We start from the raw sequence: 18,744 nt of genomic DNA, 5'->3' as shown, positions 1-18,744 counted from the left end.
AGGGGACCAAAACTGCACACAATACTCCAGGTGTGGTCTCACCAAGGCCTTGTACAACTGCAGTAGTACCTCCCTGCTCCTGTACTCGAATCCTCTTGCTATAAATGCCAGCATACCATTCGCCTTTTTCACCGCCTGCTGTACCTGCATGCCCACTTTCAATGACTGGTGTATAATGACACCCAGGTCTCGTTGCACCTCCCCTTTTCCTAATCGGCCACCATTCAGATAATAATCTGTTTTCCTATTTTTGCCACCAAAGTGGATAACTTCACATTTATCCACATTAAATTGCATCTGCCATGAGTTTGCCCACTCATCCAACCTATCCAAGTCACCCTGCATCCTCTTAGCATCCTCCTCACTGCTAACACTGCCACCCAGCTTCGTGTCATCCGCAAACTTGGAGATGCTGCATTTAATTCCCTCATCCAAGTCATTAATATATATTGTAAACAACTGGGGTCCCAGCACTGAGCCTTGTGGTACCCCACTAGTCACCGCCTGCCATTCTGAAAAGGTCCCGTTTATTCCCACTCTTTGCTTCCTGTCTGCTAACCAATTCTCCACCCACACCAATACCTTACCCCCAATACCGTGTGCTTTAAGTTTGCACACTAATCTCCTGTGTGGGACCTTGTCAAAAGCCTTTTGAAAATCCAAATATACCACATCCACTGGTTCTCCCCTATCCACTCTACTAGTTACATCCTCAAAAAATTCTATGAGATTCGTCAGACATGATTTTCCTTTCACAAATCCATGCTGACTTTGTCCGATCATTTCACCGCTTTCCAAATGTGCTGTTATCACATCCTTGATAACTGACTCCAGCAGTTTCCCCACCACCGACGTTAGGCTAACCGGCCTATAATTCCCCGGTTTCTCTCTCCCTCCTTTTTTAAAAAGTGGGGTTACATTAGCCACCCTCCAATCCTCAGGAACTAGTCCAGAATCTAACGAGTTTTGAAAAATTATCACTAATGCATCCACTATTTCTTGGGCTACTTCCTTAAGCACTCTGGAATGCAGACCATCTGGCCCTGGGGATTTATCTGCCTTCAATCCCTTCAATTTACCTAACACCACTTCCCTACTAACATGTATTTCACTCAGTTCCTCCATCTCACTGGACCCTCTGTCCCTTACTATTTCTGGAAGATTATTTATGTCCTCCTTCGTGAAGACAGAACCAAAGTAATTATTCAATTGGTCTGCCATGTCCTTGCTCCCCATAATCAATTCACCTGTTTCTGTCTGCAGGGGACCTACATTTGTCTTTATCAGTCTTTTCCTTTTTACATATCTATAAAAGCTTTTACAGTCCGTTTTTATGTTCTCTGCCAGTTTTCTCTCATAATCTTTTTTCCCCTTCCTAATTAAGCCCTTTGTCCTCCTCTGCTGAACTCTGAATTTCTCCCAGTCCTCAGGTGAGCCACTTTCTCTGGCTAATTTGTATGCTTCTTCTTTGGAATTGATACTATCCCTAATTTCTCTCGTCAGCCATGGGTGCACTACCTTCCTTGATTTATTCTTTTGCCAAACTGGGATGAACAATTGTTGTAGTTCATCCATGCAATCTTTAAATGCTTGCCATTGCATATCCACCGTCAATCCTTTAAGTGTCATTTGCCAGTCTATCTTAGCTAATTCACGTCTCATACCTTCAAAGTTACCCCTCTTTAAGTTCAGAACCTTTGTTTCTGAATTAACTATGTCACTCTCCATGTTAATGAAGAATTCCACCATATTATGGTCACTCTTACCCAAGGGGCCTCTCACGACAAGATCGCTAATTAACCCTTCCTCATTGCTCAAAACCCAGTCCAGAATAGCCTGCTCTCTAGTTGGTTCCTCGACATGTTGGTTCGAAAAACCATCCCGCATACATTCCAAGAAATCCTCTTCCTCAGCACCTTTACCAATTTGGTTCACCCAGTCTACATGTAGATTGAAGTCACCCATTATAACTGCTGTTCCTTTATTGCACACATTTCTAATTTCCTGTTTAATACCATCTCCGACCTCACTACTACTGTTAGGTGGCCTGTACACAACTCCCAGCAGCGTCTTCTGCCCCTTAGTGTTACGCAGCTCTACCCATATCGATTCCACATCTTCCCGGCTTATGTCCCTCCTTTCTATTGCGTTAATCTCTCCTTTAACCGGCAACGCCACCCCACCTCCCCTTCCTTCATGTCTATCCCTCCTGAATATTGAATATCCCTGAGCGTTGAGCTCCCATCCCTGGTCGCCCTGGAGCCATCTCTCTGTGATCCCAACTATATCATAATCATTAATAACAATCTGCACTTTCAATGCATCCACTTTATTACGAACGCTCCTTGCATTGACACATAAAGCCTTCAGGCGCTCTTTTACAACTCTCTTAGCCCTTTTTAAAGGGAATAGGCACGGAACATAGATTGTTCCACAAACCCAACAAAAAGGCAGGCATAGCTAGGTGAAAATAAAGCGGTGGGGGCCAGGGAACTTAAAATCATCGAAAAGTTTAAGAGCGTGAGAAGTGTCACGAACATAGGTCGGAAGGGATTGAACAAGGGGGGATAAAACAGTGTCGAGGTATGCAGAAATGAGTTCGGTGGGGCAGGAGCAAGCTGAGACAATAGGTCGGCCAGGACAGGCAGGTTTGTGGATCTTGGGTAGGAGGTAGAAATGGGAAGTGCGGGGTGTGGGAACTATAAGGTTGGTAGCAGTGGATGGGAGATCCCCAGAGCGGATAAAGTCGTTGATAGTGTGGGAGACAATGGCCTGGTGCACCTTAGTGGGGTCACGATCGAGGGGTAAATAAGAGGATGTATCCGCGAGTTGTCGCTGTGCCTCGGCAAGGTAGAGGTCAGTACGCCAGACTACAACAGCACCCCCCCTTATCGGCGTGTTTAATAATAAGGTTAGGATTAGTGCGGAGGGAGTGGAGAGCAGAGCGTTCCGAAGGAGTGAGGTTGGAATGGGGACAAGGTGCGGTGAAGTCGAGACGGTTGATGTCCCGTCGGCAGTTGGCAATAAAGAGATCCAGAACAGGCAGAAGACCAGTGCGGGGTGTCCATGAAGAAGAGGAGGGTTGAAGACGGGAGAAGGGGTCATCGGTGGGGGTTGAAGAGTCCTTGCCGAAGAAGTAGGCTCGGAGACGGAGACGGCGGAAGAAAAGTTCCGCATCGTGGTGAACACGGAACTCGCTGAGGTGTGGGCGAAGGGGGACAAAGATGAGGCCCTTACTGAGGACAGAGCGTTTTGCCTCCGACAGTTGAAGGTTGGAGGGGATGGTAAAGACCCGGCACGGATGAGAGCTGGGATCAGAGGGGGGAGGGGGGAGGCGGGGGGTGTCAGTGGAGAGGGGAGGGTTGGGGTGAGAGGAAGGAGCCTCTGAGGGCCCAGGAGCTGACGATGGGATCTGAAGGAGACGGGATTGCAGAGTATTGGTGGGGGAAGGGGAAACGGGAGTCACAATAGCAGCACGTGAAGACCCGGCCTGGAGTTCAAGGCTGGAGTTGCAGTTGGTGGTTGCGCAATTGCTTTGAAGGTGTCCATGGTCGTTGCTGGAGTCCGGGTTTTGAATATGCCCTGAGGTGTTGGAGCCGGTGAGATCAATGGCAGGGGCCGCAATCTGAAGTTCATGCCTGCTAGCGTCGGGGCCGGCAGGCTCTGGAGTCCGTAGATGTAGGATCTTGCGATCTTTGCCTAACATGACAAAGTCAAAAAAACGGCGATTGCAGGCGTGAATCCGACGGAGGATGAAATAACGGGTAGGACCATTACAGACGGCGAAGAAAGTGTCCCGAAAGTGTGGAAGGGTCTGGGATAGGGACACCAAGTACCTCCTCATGGCGGAGAGAGTCGCCTTCAGAGCTTGACGGGAGAAGCGGCGAGAGGCATAGTCAATAAAATGTGAGTACCTGGGATCCTCAGAAGGTCCATTCTCTGTAACTTCCGCCACCTCCAACGGGATCCCACCACTAAACACATCTTTCCCTCCCCCCCTCTCTCTGCATTCTGCAGGGATCGCTCCCTACACAACTCCCTTGTCCATTCGTCCCCTCCATCCCTCCCCACTGATCTCCCTCCTGGCACTTATCCGTGTAAGCGGAACAAGTGCTACACACGCCCTTACACTTCCTCCCTTACCACCATTCAGGGCCCCAAACAGTCCTTCCAGGTGAGACAACACTTCACCTGTGAGTCGACTGGGGTGATATACTGCGTCCGGTGCTCCCGATGTGGCCTTTTATATATTGGCGAGACCCGACGTAGACTGGGAGACCGCTTTGCTGAACATCTATGCTCTGTCCGCCAGAGAAAGCAGGATCTCTCAGTGGCCACACATTTTAATTCCACAACCCATTCCCATTCTGACATGTCTATCCACGGCCTCCTCTACTGTAAAGATGAAGCCACACTCAGGTTGGAGGAACAACACCTTATATTCCGTCTGGGTAGCCTCCAACCTGATAGCATGAACTTCGACTTCTCTACCTTCCGCTAAGGCCCCACCTCCCCCTCGTACCCCATCTGTTACTCATTTTTATGCACACATTCTTTCTCTCACTCTCCTTTTTCTCCCTCTGTCCCTCTGAATATACCTCTTGCCCATCCTCTGGGTCCCCCTCCCCCTTGTCTTTCTTCCCGGACCTCCTGTCCCATGATCCTCTCATATCCCCTTTTGCCTATCACCTGTCCAGCTCTTGGCTCTATCCCTCCCCCTCCTATCTTCTCCTATCATTTTGGATCTCCCCCTCCCCCTCCAACTTTCAAATCCCTTACTCACTCTTCCTTCAGTTAGTCCTGACGAAGGGTCTCGGCCTGAAACGTCGACTGCACCTCTTCCTACAGATGCTGCTTGGCCTGCTGCGTTCACCAGCAACTTTGATGTGTGTTGCTTGAATTTCCAGCATCTGCAGAATTCCTGTTGTTTGCACTCACAGTCCCCAATCACTCTGCATCCTCTCCTAAACACTCACAGTCCCAAATCACTCAGTGTCCTAACCCAAACACTCACAGTCCCCAATCACTCTCCATCCTCTCCTAAACACTCACAGTCCCCAATCACTCAGTGTCCAAACCCAAACATTCACAGTTCCCAATCACTCAGTGTCCAAACCCAAACACTCACAGTTCCCAATCACTCTGCATCCTCACACAAAAACCACTGACAATCCACCAAATCCGTAACAATCAATACAGACTACACCCCAACTCCACCAAATCTGTAACAATCAGACTACACCCTGACTACAGTCACACTCCACCATACTTGGAACAAACAATGTAGGCTATACACTAACTATGTCCCCACTCCACTCTACTTGTAACAAGCAGTGCAGACACCAACCTGACTCTCTCTCAGACTCCACTGTCCCTATAACAAATAACAGAGAATACACCCCACACTCCACTGCACCTGTAACAATCAGACTACACCTTGACTACAACCCACACTCCATTGTGCCTGTATCAAACAATACAGACTACAACCCCATATTCTACTCTACCTTTAACAAGCAATACCCAGTACACCCTGTCTACCCCTCACATTCCACCATACCTTTAACAAATACTGCAGACTACACCCTGGCTACACCCCACAGTCCACAGTACCTGTAACAAACAATACAGACTACAAGATGGCTTTTTAGAGCAGCTTGTGCTCGAGCCTACTCGGGGAAAGGCTGTCTTTGATTGGGTGTTGTGTAATAACTCAGATCTTATTAGGCAACTTAACGTAAAGGAACCCTGAGGAGACAGTGATCATAATGTGATTGAATTTGTACAGTAATTTGAGAGGGAGAAGCACAAGTCACATGTTTCAGTATCACAAAGGAATAAAGGGAATTACAGAGGCATGAGAGAGGAGCTTGTCCAGGTGGATTGGAGGAGGATACTGGCAAGGATGACAGCAGAGCAGAGATGGCTGATATTTCTGGGAATAGTTCACAAGGCACAAGATAGATATGTCCCACAGAAGTTGTTCTCAAATGGCAGAGGTAGTCAACTGTGGCTGACAAGGGAAGTTAAAGACTGCACAAAAGCCAAACCAATGGTGTATAAGGTAGCAAAAGTAAGTGGGAAGTTGGATGATTGGGAGGGAAGCTTTTAAAATACAACAAAAGTCAACTAAAAAGATCTAAGGAAAAAGATGAAATATGAGGGCTGCCAGTGACTAGTGGTGTTCCTCAGGGTCAGTATTGAGACTGCTACTTTTCCAATTTTTGTCGATGTTTTGGATAATGATATTAATGACTTTGTGACAAGGTTTGCTGATGATACGAAGATAGGTGGAGGGGTAGGTAGTGCTGAGGAAGCAATGTGATTACAGCAGGACTTAGACAAATTGTAAGAATGGGCAAAAAGTGGCAGGTGGAATACAGTGTTGGGAAATGTATGATTATGCATTTTGGTAAAAGGAGCAATAGTGTGGACTATTATCTAAATGGGGAGAAGGTTCAAACATCAGAGGTACAGGGGGACTCAGGAGTCCTCGTGTAAGACCGCCAGAAGGTTAGTTTACAGGTTGAGTCTATGGTAAAAAAGGCAAATGCAATGTTAGCAATTATTTCAAGGGGAATAGAATATAAAAGCAAGAAGATAATGTTGAGCTTTTATAAGACACTAGTCAGGCGGTACTTGGAGTATTGTCAACAGTTTTGAGTCTCATATCACAGAAAAGATGTGTTGTCATCAGAGAGAGTTCAGGAGATTGATTCCGAGAATGAAGGGGTTAACAGATGAGGAGCGTCCTTCTAAATACCAGTGAGTACAGCTTTAGATCCTTAGGAGGATCTCATTGAAACCTACTGAATGTTGAAAGGACTAGATAGGGTAGGTGTGGAGAGGATGTTTCCCCTGGTGGGTGTATCCAGAACAGCCTCAGAAATGATGGGCGACCATTTAGAACTGAGGTAAGGAGGAATTTTTTTAGCCAGAGAATAATAAATCTGTAGCATGCTCTGCCACAGTGGAGGCCAAGTCCATGGGTATATTTAACATGGAAGTTGATCATTTCCTGATCAGTCATAGCATCAAAGGATATGGTATGGCGAGAAGGCAGGTATATGGAGTTGAGTTGGATCTGGGATCAGCCATGATGGAGCACACTCAATAGGCTGAATGGTCCAACTCTGCTCTATGTCTTATGGTCTTACATTCCATCATACTTGTAACAAGCAACACAGGCTACACCCTGACTGCACACCACACTCCATCATAGTTGTAACAAGCAACACAGGCTACACCCTGACTGCACACCACACTCCATCATACCAGTAACAAACTATACAGACTACACTCTGACTATATCCCCACTCCAGTGTATTTGTGACTATATCCCCACTCCAGTGTATTTGTAACAGAGAAGCCAGACTACACTCCGACTGTAGCACCCACTCCACTATACATGTTGGTACATAACAGGTTGTGTTGGCACTTTGCAGGTTTTACTGTTGATTTGCAGCTTGTGTCAGTACATAGAAACAGAAAACCTACAGTATAACACAGGCCCTAAGGCCCACAATGCCGGGCCAAACATGTACTTACTTTAGAAATCACCTAGGATTACACAACGCCTTCTATTTTGCTAAGCTCCATGTAGCTATCCAGGAGTCTCTTAAAAGACCCTATCGAATCGCCTCCACTACCGTTGCTGGCAGCCCATTCCACGCACCCACCACTCTGCGTAAAAAAAAATTACCCCAACATCTCCTCTGTTGCTGCTTCCAAGCACCTGTGTTAGCCATACTTCACAGGTAGTGTGGGTGTGTCACAGGTTGTGTCGGTATGTTGCAGGTAGAGTCTGTACGTCGCTGATAGAGTCTGTACGTCGCAGGTAGTGTCGGTACGTCGCAGGTAGTGTCGGCACATAGAAAATAGGTGCAGGAGTAGGCCATTCGGCCCTTCGAGCCTGCACCGCCATTCAGTATGATCATGGCTGATCATCCAACTCAGAACCCTGTACCAGCCTTCCCTCTATAGCCGCTGATCCCTTTAGCCACAAGGGCCATATCTGACTCCCTCTTAAATGTAGCCAATGAACTGGCCTCAACTGTTTCCTGTGGCAGAGAATTCCACAGATTCACCACTCTCTGTGTGAAGAAGTTTTTCCTCATCTCGGTCCTAAAAGGCTTCCCCTTGATCCTCAAACTGTGACCCCTCGTTCTGGACTTCCCCAACATCGGGAACAATCTTCCTGCATCTAGCCTGCCCAATCCCTTTAGGATTTTATACGTTTCAATAAGATCCCCCCTCAATCTTCTAAATTCCAACGAGTATAAGCCTAGTCGATCCAGTCTTTCATCATATGAAAGTCCTGCCATCCCAGGAATCAATCTGGTGAACCTTCTTTGTACTCCCTCTATGGCAAGGATGTCTTTCCTCAGATTAGGGGACCAAAACTGCACACAATCCACGTCGCAGGTAGTGTCGGTACGTCACAGGTAGAGTCTGTATGACGCAGGTAGTGTCTGTAAGTGGCAGGTAGTGTCAGTACGTCGCAGGTAGTGTCTGTAAGTGGCAGGTAGTGTCAGTACGTCGTGGGTAGTGTCAGTACGTCGCAGGTAGTGTCTGTAAGTGGCAGGTAGTGTCAGTACGTCGCGGGTAGTGTCAGTACGTCGCAGGTAGTGTCTGTAAGTGGCAGGTCATGTCTGTATGACACAGGTAGTGTCTGTAAGTGGCAGGTAGTGTCAGTACGTTGCAGGTCGTGTCTGTAAGTGGCAGGTAGTGTCAGTACGTTGCGGGTAGTGTCAGTACGTCGCAGGTAGTGTCTGTAAGTGGCAGGTCATGTCTGTATGACACAGGTAGTGTCTGTAAGTGGCAGGTAGTGTCAGTACGTTGCAGGTCGTGTCTGTAAGTCGCAGGTAGTGTCTGTAAGTGGCAGGTAGTGTCAGTACGTTGCAGGTAGTGTCTGTAAGTCGCAGGTAGTGTCTGTAAGTGGCAGGTAGTGTCAGTACGTTGCAGGTAGTGTCTGTAAGTGGCAGGTAGTGTCAGTACGTTGCAGGTAGTGTCTGTAAGTGGCAGGTAGTGTCAGTACATCACAGGTAGTGTCAGTATGTGGCAGGTCACATCAGTACATTGTAGGTTGTGCTGGTATGTCACAGGTTGTGTTGGTACATCGCAGGTCGCATCAGTACTTTGCAGCTCGTGTTCGTATATTGCAGGTTGTGTCACTGTGCCACAGGTTGTTCTGGTATGTCGCAGGTTGTGTCAGTATGTTGTGGGTTGTACCAGTACGTTACAGGTTTTCGACATTGTAGGTTATGTGCAATGTTGCAGATTGTACCAATGCGTTGCAGGTTGTGTTGCTAATTGCAGTTTGTGTCGGCATGTTGCAGGTGGTTTTGGTTCATTGCATTGCAGGTATATGCTGTTAATTACTGAGAGTGCACCAGATAGACCAGACTTGTTGGCATAAGTCTGTGGGACAACACTGGGATCAGTGGCAGAGCAAACAAGTGTTCAGAGCACCAGCACATTCCTGATTGTGCTAGGCACAGGCATACATGCAGCTGGGAACTAATGGACAGTATTATACCGGCCCATGGGCTGGAAAAGGAACACTGTCTGACTCCACTAGTCCTAAATATTTGGTGTTACCTTTGTGATGCACTGTGTGGAGGGTTTGGCTTGGTTTATGATGATGGAGATGTTATTGTTGGTCAGTTTTACCACATATTGGCTCTGTTCTTTCTATGCAGGATAATCAGTGAGTCCGTGCGAGATCAACTCTTGGTCACTGTGCAGAAAACCTTCAATTACAGTCGCCAGCAGGCTCAGCAACTTTTCCTGATTGTCATGGAGTGCATGAAGAAGAAAGAGTTAGTGAGTTCTGAACCTATCTTGTTAACAATTGATCATTAGCATTTTTCTCTTTGTTTTTCATTTGACTGTTTGGAATTTTCAGCAGATTACTGGATATAATTTACACAGGGCTATCAGGCATGTGTTCACATTTGGACTACCACTGTGCACTTCTGCACTTCCACTAGGCTAGAAGACATGTGTTCACATTTAGCCACAGAATGTATTTACACTCTGTGTGTGCGTGTGTGCGCACGCATGCATTGACACTGGGTCACTGGATGTGCATCTACACTGGACCACTGGGTGTGTGTTCACACTGCGCCACAGGCTAATCTCTTCTGCCTACACAATGTCCACATCCTTACACTTTCCTCACGTTGAGGCCCTGGTGGAAGGAATAAAGGTGTGATGTCCAAGGGCATCAATTCCATCATCCATATCATGTACCCTGAGACCTCATCCTTAATAACAGATTCCAACATCTTTCCAAACACTGAAGTCAGGCTAATTGGTCTATAATTTCCTTTCTTTTGCCTCCCTTCTTCTTAGAGTGCAGTGACATTTGTAATTTCCCAGTCCTTCAGAACCATTCCAGGACCTAGTGATTCTCGAAAGATCGTTACTAATGCCTCCACGATCTCTTTCAGAACTTTGGGGTGTAGACCATTTGGTTTCGGTGACTTATCTACCTTTAGGCTTTTCAGCTTCCCAAGCACCTTCTCCTTAGTAATAGCACCAGCACTTACTTCTGCCCGAACACTCACATTTCTGGTATGCTTCTAGTGTCTTCTACAGTGAAGCCTGGTGAAAAATGCTTATTAAGTTTCTCCTCCATTTCTTTGTCCCCCATTATTACCTCTCCTGTGTGGTGGGGTGGAGATACGTCTCCGCCAAAGGAGGTGTAAGGTGCTCTTTCCCTCTGTTAACCTGCAAGTCACCCTTAGGTCAACTGTGGCACCTGGTTAATCCTCCCCTCCACCCCGATCAGAGTCACATAAAACATGGGAGCAGGTGGTGGGTGGTCATATGAGTATCTGGTGCTAAGCTCAAATTCTGGTTACTGATGTCAGGCAGACAATCTCTGAAGGGTATGGGGTCACCAGTGTTGTAAAGACACTGCTCAGAAGAAGGTATGGCAAACTGTTTCTGTAGAAAAATTTGCCAAGAACAACCATGGTCATGGGAAGACCATGGTCGCCCACAGCATACGACTGGGCACATAATACACAAAGTAACACTACAGCATCATTTTCCAGTAGTCCGACATCCACTCTTGTCACTCTTTTACTCTTTATATATCTGAAGAATCATTTTGTGTCCTCTTAAGTTATTAGCTAACTTAACTTCATGGCTTTATGGCTCTTTAGTTGCCTTCTGTTAGTTTTTCGCAACCCTCTATCTTCCCAGTAATTGCACCCTCTCCTTTGCCTTTTTTTAATGTCTTTGACTTCCCTTGTCAGCCACAGTTACCTCCTCCTCCCTTTAGAATCCTTCTTCATCTTTCAGATTTATCTATCCTGTGCCTTCCAAATTTCCTCTCGAAACTCCAGCCATTACTGTCCTGCCATTATCCCCAATAGTGTCCCTGCAACTGTGTCCCTGCAACGTTGAATCGGGTTTGTGGATCTGGCAAGTGAGACACTGACAATGAATAAGTATATTAATTATTTATTCACAGACAGTAAAAATTTTGACCAGGCATTCATGTTCCCCAAGTTATAGAAACTACAAAGCTAAATATCCAACAAAAGCACACTCAGAGCATACCTCCCCAATGGTTATGTACACCGCTTGCCTTAAGAAAAGGAGGAGAAAGCACGCCTCTTCCATATGCTATTTTGTACTCAGGATATTTGAAACTGGATGCCAGGCAGTTAACCAATGGGAAAAGCAGCTGCAGTTGCTAAACTAACCAATCCCAATAAAGCAGCTTGTGACAGGCAGAATAAGCCACACCTCCCACAGGATACTTCAACCCTCAAAAGTTGTGAATATGATGCTCCAGCCCTCAGACAAGTATGACTCCCATGAACTCTCTAAGTTGCATATAAAGCACAAGAGTATAATACCCAATACTGTAAACCCAACAGTCACCTCCCAGTATACTACACTAAAGCTCCAGCCTCCCTATGCCCCAAAGGGGCACCAGCCCCACCCCGGAATGTAATAGCCAATGAGCTGGTTCCCCCATGTTATCTTATACACTGACTCTCATATGTGATCAATCAGGTGAGTGCTGTCCCCTGACCCAGCAGGAATGCACGCGCAACATCCTTCACCAGTAACAGTACAGGTGCCACATTAGGTGAACAGGTAATCTAAATTCATCTAAGTCAGTTCCCAGGACAGCCTGGCCACATCATGTTATCATTTAAAACATCCTTCCTTTGTAACAGCCCTCTACCCAACCAACATGGGCAAGGTTCTCATCTAGGGCACCAGGGAGGTATACATAAGGCACCACAGATCAACCACACCACCCTGTGAGCCATGGGTAGGCCTAGGGACTGTATCTCCAGTAAGTCCATTCATCAAGCAAGTGCCCACCTTCACAATGCCATCTAGCATAGACACAGCCACCCAGGGCACAGTTCCTGCTCACACCTGCCATCCATCTTGCCACCTTGTACCTGTACTCAACATACCACCTACACCAACACCCCGTCAGGTGTGGAAATCACTTTAAGAGTCAGGACCTTCCAATTAAACAAATTATACGTAGAGAAACACCACTGGGGCTACAGAGGCTCAAATCCCTTAAGGTTGGCTAAAATGGATACCCCCAGCTCCCCAAAGCAGAATGTCAAAACCCTCACAACGAGGTAATTACCCCCAGCAGTCTTTTCTTTGTCAAAGGGATTGATATCAGTGGCATCCCTTCTGCGATGTAGGTAAGGAGTCTTCATACAAATTCAACCATCTCACCCACTGTGCAAGTTCAAACACCATCCATAGGAATGATTATGTCCCTCTAGAATATGGGCATCTCATATCTGAAAAAAATTTTCCCAAATCTAATGTGGCTAATGTAACCCCGCTCTTTAAAAAAAGGAGGGAGAGAGAAACCGGGGAATTATAGACCGGTAAGCCTGACATCGGTGGTGGGAAAACTGCTAGACTCAGTTATCAAAGATGTGATAACAGCACATTTGGAAAGCGGTGAAATCATCGGACAAAGTCAGCATGGATTTGTGAAAGGAAAATCATGTCTGACGAATCTCATAGAATTTTTTGAGGATGTAACTAGTAGAGTGGATAGGGGAGAACCAGTGGATGTGGTATATTTGGATTTTCAAAAGGCTTTTGACAAGGTCCCACACAGGAGATTAGTGTGCCAACTTCAAGCACACGGTATTGCGGGTAAGGTATTGATGTGGAAAGAGAATTAGTTAAGCAGAAAGCAAAGAGTGGGAATAAACGGGACCTTTTCAGAATGGCAGGCAGTGACTAGTGGGGTACCGCAAAGCTTAGTGCTGGGACCCTAGTTGTTTACAATATATATTAATGACTTAGCTGAGGGAATTAAATGCAGCATCTCCAAGTTTGCGGATGACACGAAGCTGGGCAGCAGTGTTAGCTGTGAGGAGGATGCTAAGAGGATGCAGGGTGACTTGGATAGGTTAAGTGAGTGGGCAAATTCATGGCAGATGTAATTTAATCTGGATAAATGTGAGTTTATCCACTTTGGTGGCAAGAACAGGAAAGCAGATTATTATCTGAACGGTGGCCGATTAGGAAAAGGGGAGGTGCAACGAAACCTGGGTGTCATTGTACACCAGTCATTGAAAGTGGGCATGCAGGTACAGCAGGCAGTGAAAAAGGCGAATGGTATGCTGGCATTCATAGCGAGAGGATTCGAGTACAGGAGCAAGGAGGTACTGCTGCAGTTGTACAAGGCCTTGGTGAGACCATACCTGGAGTATTGTGTGCAGTTTTTGGTCTCCTAATCTGAGGAAAGACATCCTTGCCATAGAGGGAGTACAAAGAAGGTTCACCAGATTGATTCCTGGGATGGCAGGACCTTCATATGATGAAAGACTGGATCGACTAGGCTTATACTCTCTGGAATTTAGAAGATTGAGGGGGGATCTGATTGAAACGTATAAAATTCTAAAGGGATTGGACAGGCTAGATGCAGGAAGATTGTTCCTGATGTTGGGGAAGTCTAGAACGAGGGGTCACAGTTTGAGGATAAAGGGGAAGCCTTTTCAGACCGAGATGAGGAAAAACTTCTTCACACAGAGAGTGGTGAATCTGTGGAATTCTCTGCCACAGGAAACAGTTGAGGCCAGTTCATTGGCTATATTTAAGAGGGAGTTAGATATGGCCTTGACACGGTTTTATCCCCCCCTTGTTCAATCCCTTCCTACCTATGTTCGTGACACTTCTCACGCTCTTAAACTTTTCGATGATTTTAAGTTCCCTGGCCCCCACCGCTTTATTTTCACCATGGATGTCCAGTCCCTATATACTTCCATCCCCCATCAGGAATGTCTCAAAGCTCTCAGCTTCTTTTTGGATTCCAGACCTAATCAGTTCCCCTCTACCACCACTCTGCTCCATCTAGCGGAATTAGTCCTTACTCTTAATAATTTCTCCTTTGGCTCCTCCCACTTCATCCAAACTAAAGGTGTAGCCATAGGCACCCCTATGGGTCCTAGCTATGCCTGCCTTTTTGTTGGGTTTGTGGAACAATCTATGTTCCTTACCTATTCTGGTATCTGTCCCCCACTTTTCCTTCGCTTCATCGACGACTGCATTGGTGCTGCTTCCTACAAGCATGCTGAGCTCGTTGACTTTATTAACTTTGCCTCCAACTTTCACCCTGCCCTCAAGTTTACCTGGTCCATTTCCGACACCTCCCTCCCCTTTCTAGATCTTTCTGTCTCTATCTCTGGAGACACCTTATCCACTGATGTCTACTATAAGCCTACTGACTGTCACAGCTATCTGGACTATTCCTCTTCTCATCCTGTCTCTTGCAAAAATGCCATCCCCTTCTCACAATTCCTCCGTCTCCACCGCATCTGCTCTCAGGATGAGACTTTTCATTCCAGGACGATGGAGATGCCCTCCTTTTTTAAAGAAAGGGGCTTCCCTTCCTCCACCATCAACTCTGCTCTCAAACGCATCTCCCCCATTTCACGCACATCTGCTCTCACTCCATCCTCCCGCCACCCCATTAGGAATAGGGTTCCCCTGGTCCTCACCTACCACCCCACCAGCCTCCGGGTCCAACATATTATTCTCCGTAACTTCCGCCACCTCCAACGGGATCCCACCACTAAGCACATCTTTCCCTCCCCCCCCACCCCTGCTTTCCGCAGGGATCACTCCCTGCACGACTCCCTTGTCCATTCATCCCCCCCATCCCTCCCCACTGATCTCCCTCCTGGCACTTATCCTTGTAAGCGGAACAAGTGCTACACATGCCCTTACACTTCCTCCCTTACCACCATTCAGGACTCCAGACAGTCCTTCCAGGTGAGGTGACACTTCACCTGTGAGTCGGCTGGGGTGATATACTGCGTTCGGTGCTCCCGATGTGGCCTTCTATATCTTGGCGAGACCCAACGCCGACTGGGAGACCGCTTTGCTGAACACCTATGCTCTGTCTGCCAGAGAAAGCAGGATCTCCCAGTGGGTACACATTTTAATTCCACATCCCATTCCCATTCTGACATGTCTATTCACGGCCTCCTCTACTGTAAAGATGAAGCCACACTCAGGTTGGAGGAACAACACCTTGTACAGTATTCTGTCTGGGTAGCCTCCAACCTGATGGCATGAACATTGACTTCTCTAGCTTCCACTAATGCCCCACCTCCCCCTCGTACCCCATCCGTTATTTATTTACATACACACATTCTTTCTCTCTCTCTCCTTTTTCTCCCTCTGTCCCTCTGACTATACCCCTTGCCCATCCTCTGGGTTCCCCCCCCCCCGCCGTCTTTCTCCCTGGACCTCCTGTCCCATGATCCTCTCATATCCCCTTTGCCAATCACCTGTCCAGCTCTTGGCTCCATCCCTCCCACTCCTGTCTTCTCCTATCATTTTGGATCTCCCCCTCCCCCTCCCACTTTCAAATCTCTTACTAACTCTTCCTTCAGTTAGTCCTGACGAAGAGTCTCGGCCTGAAATGTCGACTGTACCTCTTCCTAGAGATGCTGCCTGGCCTGCTGCGTTCACCAGCAACTTTGATGTGTGTTGTTAGATATGGCCCTTGTGGCTAAAGGGATCGGGGGTATGGAGAGAAGGCAGGTACAGGGTTCTGAGCTGGATGATCAGCCTTGATCGTACTGAATGGCAGTGCAGGCTCGAAGGGCCGAATGGCCTGCTCCTGCACCTATTTTCTATGTTTCTATGTTTCTACCCCATCAACTCAAATTTCATATGGCCAGCATGAAATGTAACTCCCTAAAATCAATTGCACGGGAAAACAAGTAATAAAGCAAAACGTAAGAAATTAAGACACAATAAACACGTAACAGATTTGGAAAAAAGAACAAGAGAGAAACAAACTAACTGAATAAACAAACACAAGAAACAAAGTAACACACATAAAAGTTGCTGGTGAACGCAGCAGGCCAGGCAGCATCTATTGGAAGCGGTACAGTCGACGTTTCGGGCCAAGACCCTTCATCAGGACTAACCGACAGAAGAACTAGTAAGAGTTTTGAAAGTGGGAGGGGGAGGGGAAGATCTGAAATGACAGGAGAAGACAGGAGGGGGAGGGATGGAGCCAAGAGCTGGACAGTTGATTGGCAAAAGTGATATGAGAGGATCATAGGACAGGAGGCCCAGGAAGAAAGAAAAGGGGGAGGTGGGGAAAAACCCAGAGGATGGGCAAGGGGTATAGTCAGAGGGACAGAGGGAGAAAAAGGAGAGAGAGAAAAAGAATATGTGTATATAAATAAATAACGGATGGGGCACGAGGGGGAGGTGGGGCATTAGCGGAAGTTTGAGAAGTCAATGTTCATGCCATCAGGTTGGAGGCTACCCAGACAGAATATAAGGTGTTGTTCCTCCAACCTGAGTGTGGCTTCATCTTTACAGTAGAGGAGGCCATGGATAGACATATCAGAATGGGAGTGGGACAGGGAATTAAAATGTGTGGCCACTGGGAGATCCTGCTTTCTCTGGCGGACAGTGCGTAGGTGTTCAGCGAAACGATCTCCCAGTCTGTGTTGGGTGTTGCCAATATATAGAAGGCCACATCGGGAGCACTGGACGCAGTATATCACCCCAGCCGACTGACAGGTGAAGTGTCGCCTCACCTGGAAGGACTGTCTGGGGCCCTGAATGGTGGTGAGGGAGGAAGTGTAAGGGCATGTGTAGCACTTGTTCTGCATACAAGGATAAGTGCCAGGAGGGAGATCGTTGGGGAGAGATGGGGGGGACGAGTGGACAAGGGAGTTGCGTAGGGAGTGATACCTGCGGAAAGCAGAGGAGGGGGGAGGGAAAGATGTGTTTAGTGGTGGGATCCCGTTGGAGGTGACGGAAGTTACGGAGAATAATATGTTGGACCCAGAGGCTGGTGGGGTGGTAGGTGAGGACAACGGGGACCCTATTCCTAGAGGGGTGGCGGGAGGATGGAGTGAGAGAAGATGTGCGTGAAATGGGGGAGATGCGTTTGAGAGCAGAGTTGATGGTGGAGGAAGGGAAGCCCCTTTCTTTATAAAAGGAGGGCATCTCCCTCGTCCTGGAATGAAAAGCCTCATCCTGACAGCAGATGCAGCGGAGACGGAGGAATTGCGAGAAGGGGATGGCATTTTTGCAAGAGACAGGGTGAGAAGAGGAATAGTCCAGATAGCTGTGAGAGTCAGTAGGCTTATAGTAGACATCAGCAGATAAGCTGTCTGCAGCGATAGAGACAGAAAGATCTAGAAAGGGGAGGGAGGTGCTGGAAATGGACTAGGTAAACCTGAGGGCAGGGTGAAAGTTGGAGGCAAAGTTAATGAAGTCAACGAGCTCAGCGTGCGTGCAGGAAGCAGCGCCAATGCAGTCGTCGATGTAGCGAAGGAAAAGTGGGGGACAGATACCAGAATAGGTATGGAACATAGATTGTTCCACAAAGCTAACAAAAAGGCAGGCATAGCTGGGACCCATACAGGTGCCCATGGCTACATCTTTAGTTTGGAGGAAGTGGGTGGAGCCAAAGGAGAAATTATTAAGAGTAAGGACTAATTCTGCTAGACGGAACAGAGTGGTAGTAGGGGGGAACTGGTTAAGTCTAGAATCCAAAAAGAAGCGGAGAACTTTGAGACCTTCCTGATGGGGAATGGAAGTATATAGGGACTGGACATCCATGGTGAAAATAAAGCGATGAGGGCCAGGGAACTTAAAATCATCAAAAAGTTTCAGAGAAGTGTCACGAACATAGATAGGAAGGGATTGAACAAGGGGTGATAAAACCATGTCGAGGTATGCAGAAACGAGTTCAGTGGGGCAGGAGCAAGCTGAGACAATAGGTCGGCCAGGACAGGCAGGTTTGTGGATCTTGGGTAGGAGGTAGAAACGGGAAGTGCGGGGTGTGGGAACTGTAAGGTTGGTAGCAGTGGATGGGAGATCCCCTGAGCGGATAAAGTCGTTGATGGTGTGGGAGACAATGGCCTGGTGCTCCTTAGTGGGGTCACGATCGAGGGGTAAATAAGAAGAGGTATCCGCGAGTTGTCGCTGTGCCTCAGCAAGGTAGAGGTCAGTACGCCATAATCTGTACAAAGTAACAGATTAGAACACAAAAGATAAAACCCAGGCTGTACTCCTGTTCCTTAAAACTTTGTATGGAACTGTAAAAACTTAAAACACAATTAATTTCTTTCAGAGAAATAGCCCACTTTCAGAGAACAACTGAGAAGGAAAAAGCAACTGGGCGGGGCCCACACCTCCACAGCCTCTTAAAGGCAAGTCCATGCACACACGCAAACTGATGTGTGT

The 18,744-nt window shown here is 47.3% G+C and overlaps 1 protein-coding gene across 1 annotated transcript in view; it reads left to right on the top strand.

Annotated features, from left to right (window-relative positions):
- Positions 1 to 18,744, top strand: part of LOC134358136 (transient receptor potential cation channel subfamily M member 1-like) — a 245,739-nt gene that overhangs the window by 111,353 nt on the left and 115,642 nt on the right. The window contains exon 8 of the mRNA XM_063070122.1: positions 9,702 to 9,825. Coding sequence (XP_062926192.1) covers positions 9,702 to 9,825 — 124 coding nt within the window. The remainder of the gene's footprint in view (positions 1 to 9,701; positions 9,826 to 18,744) is intronic.

Source organism: Mobula hypostoma, chromosome 18, assembly GCF_963921235.1.
Source record: "Mobula hypostoma chromosome 18, sMobHyp1.1, whole genome shotgun sequence".
Taxonomy (NCBI): domain Eukaryota; kingdom Metazoa; phylum Chordata; class Chondrichthyes; order Myliobatiformes; family Myliobatidae; genus Mobula; species Mobula hypostoma.
This window is presented reverse-complemented; position numbering and strand designations above follow the sequence as displayed.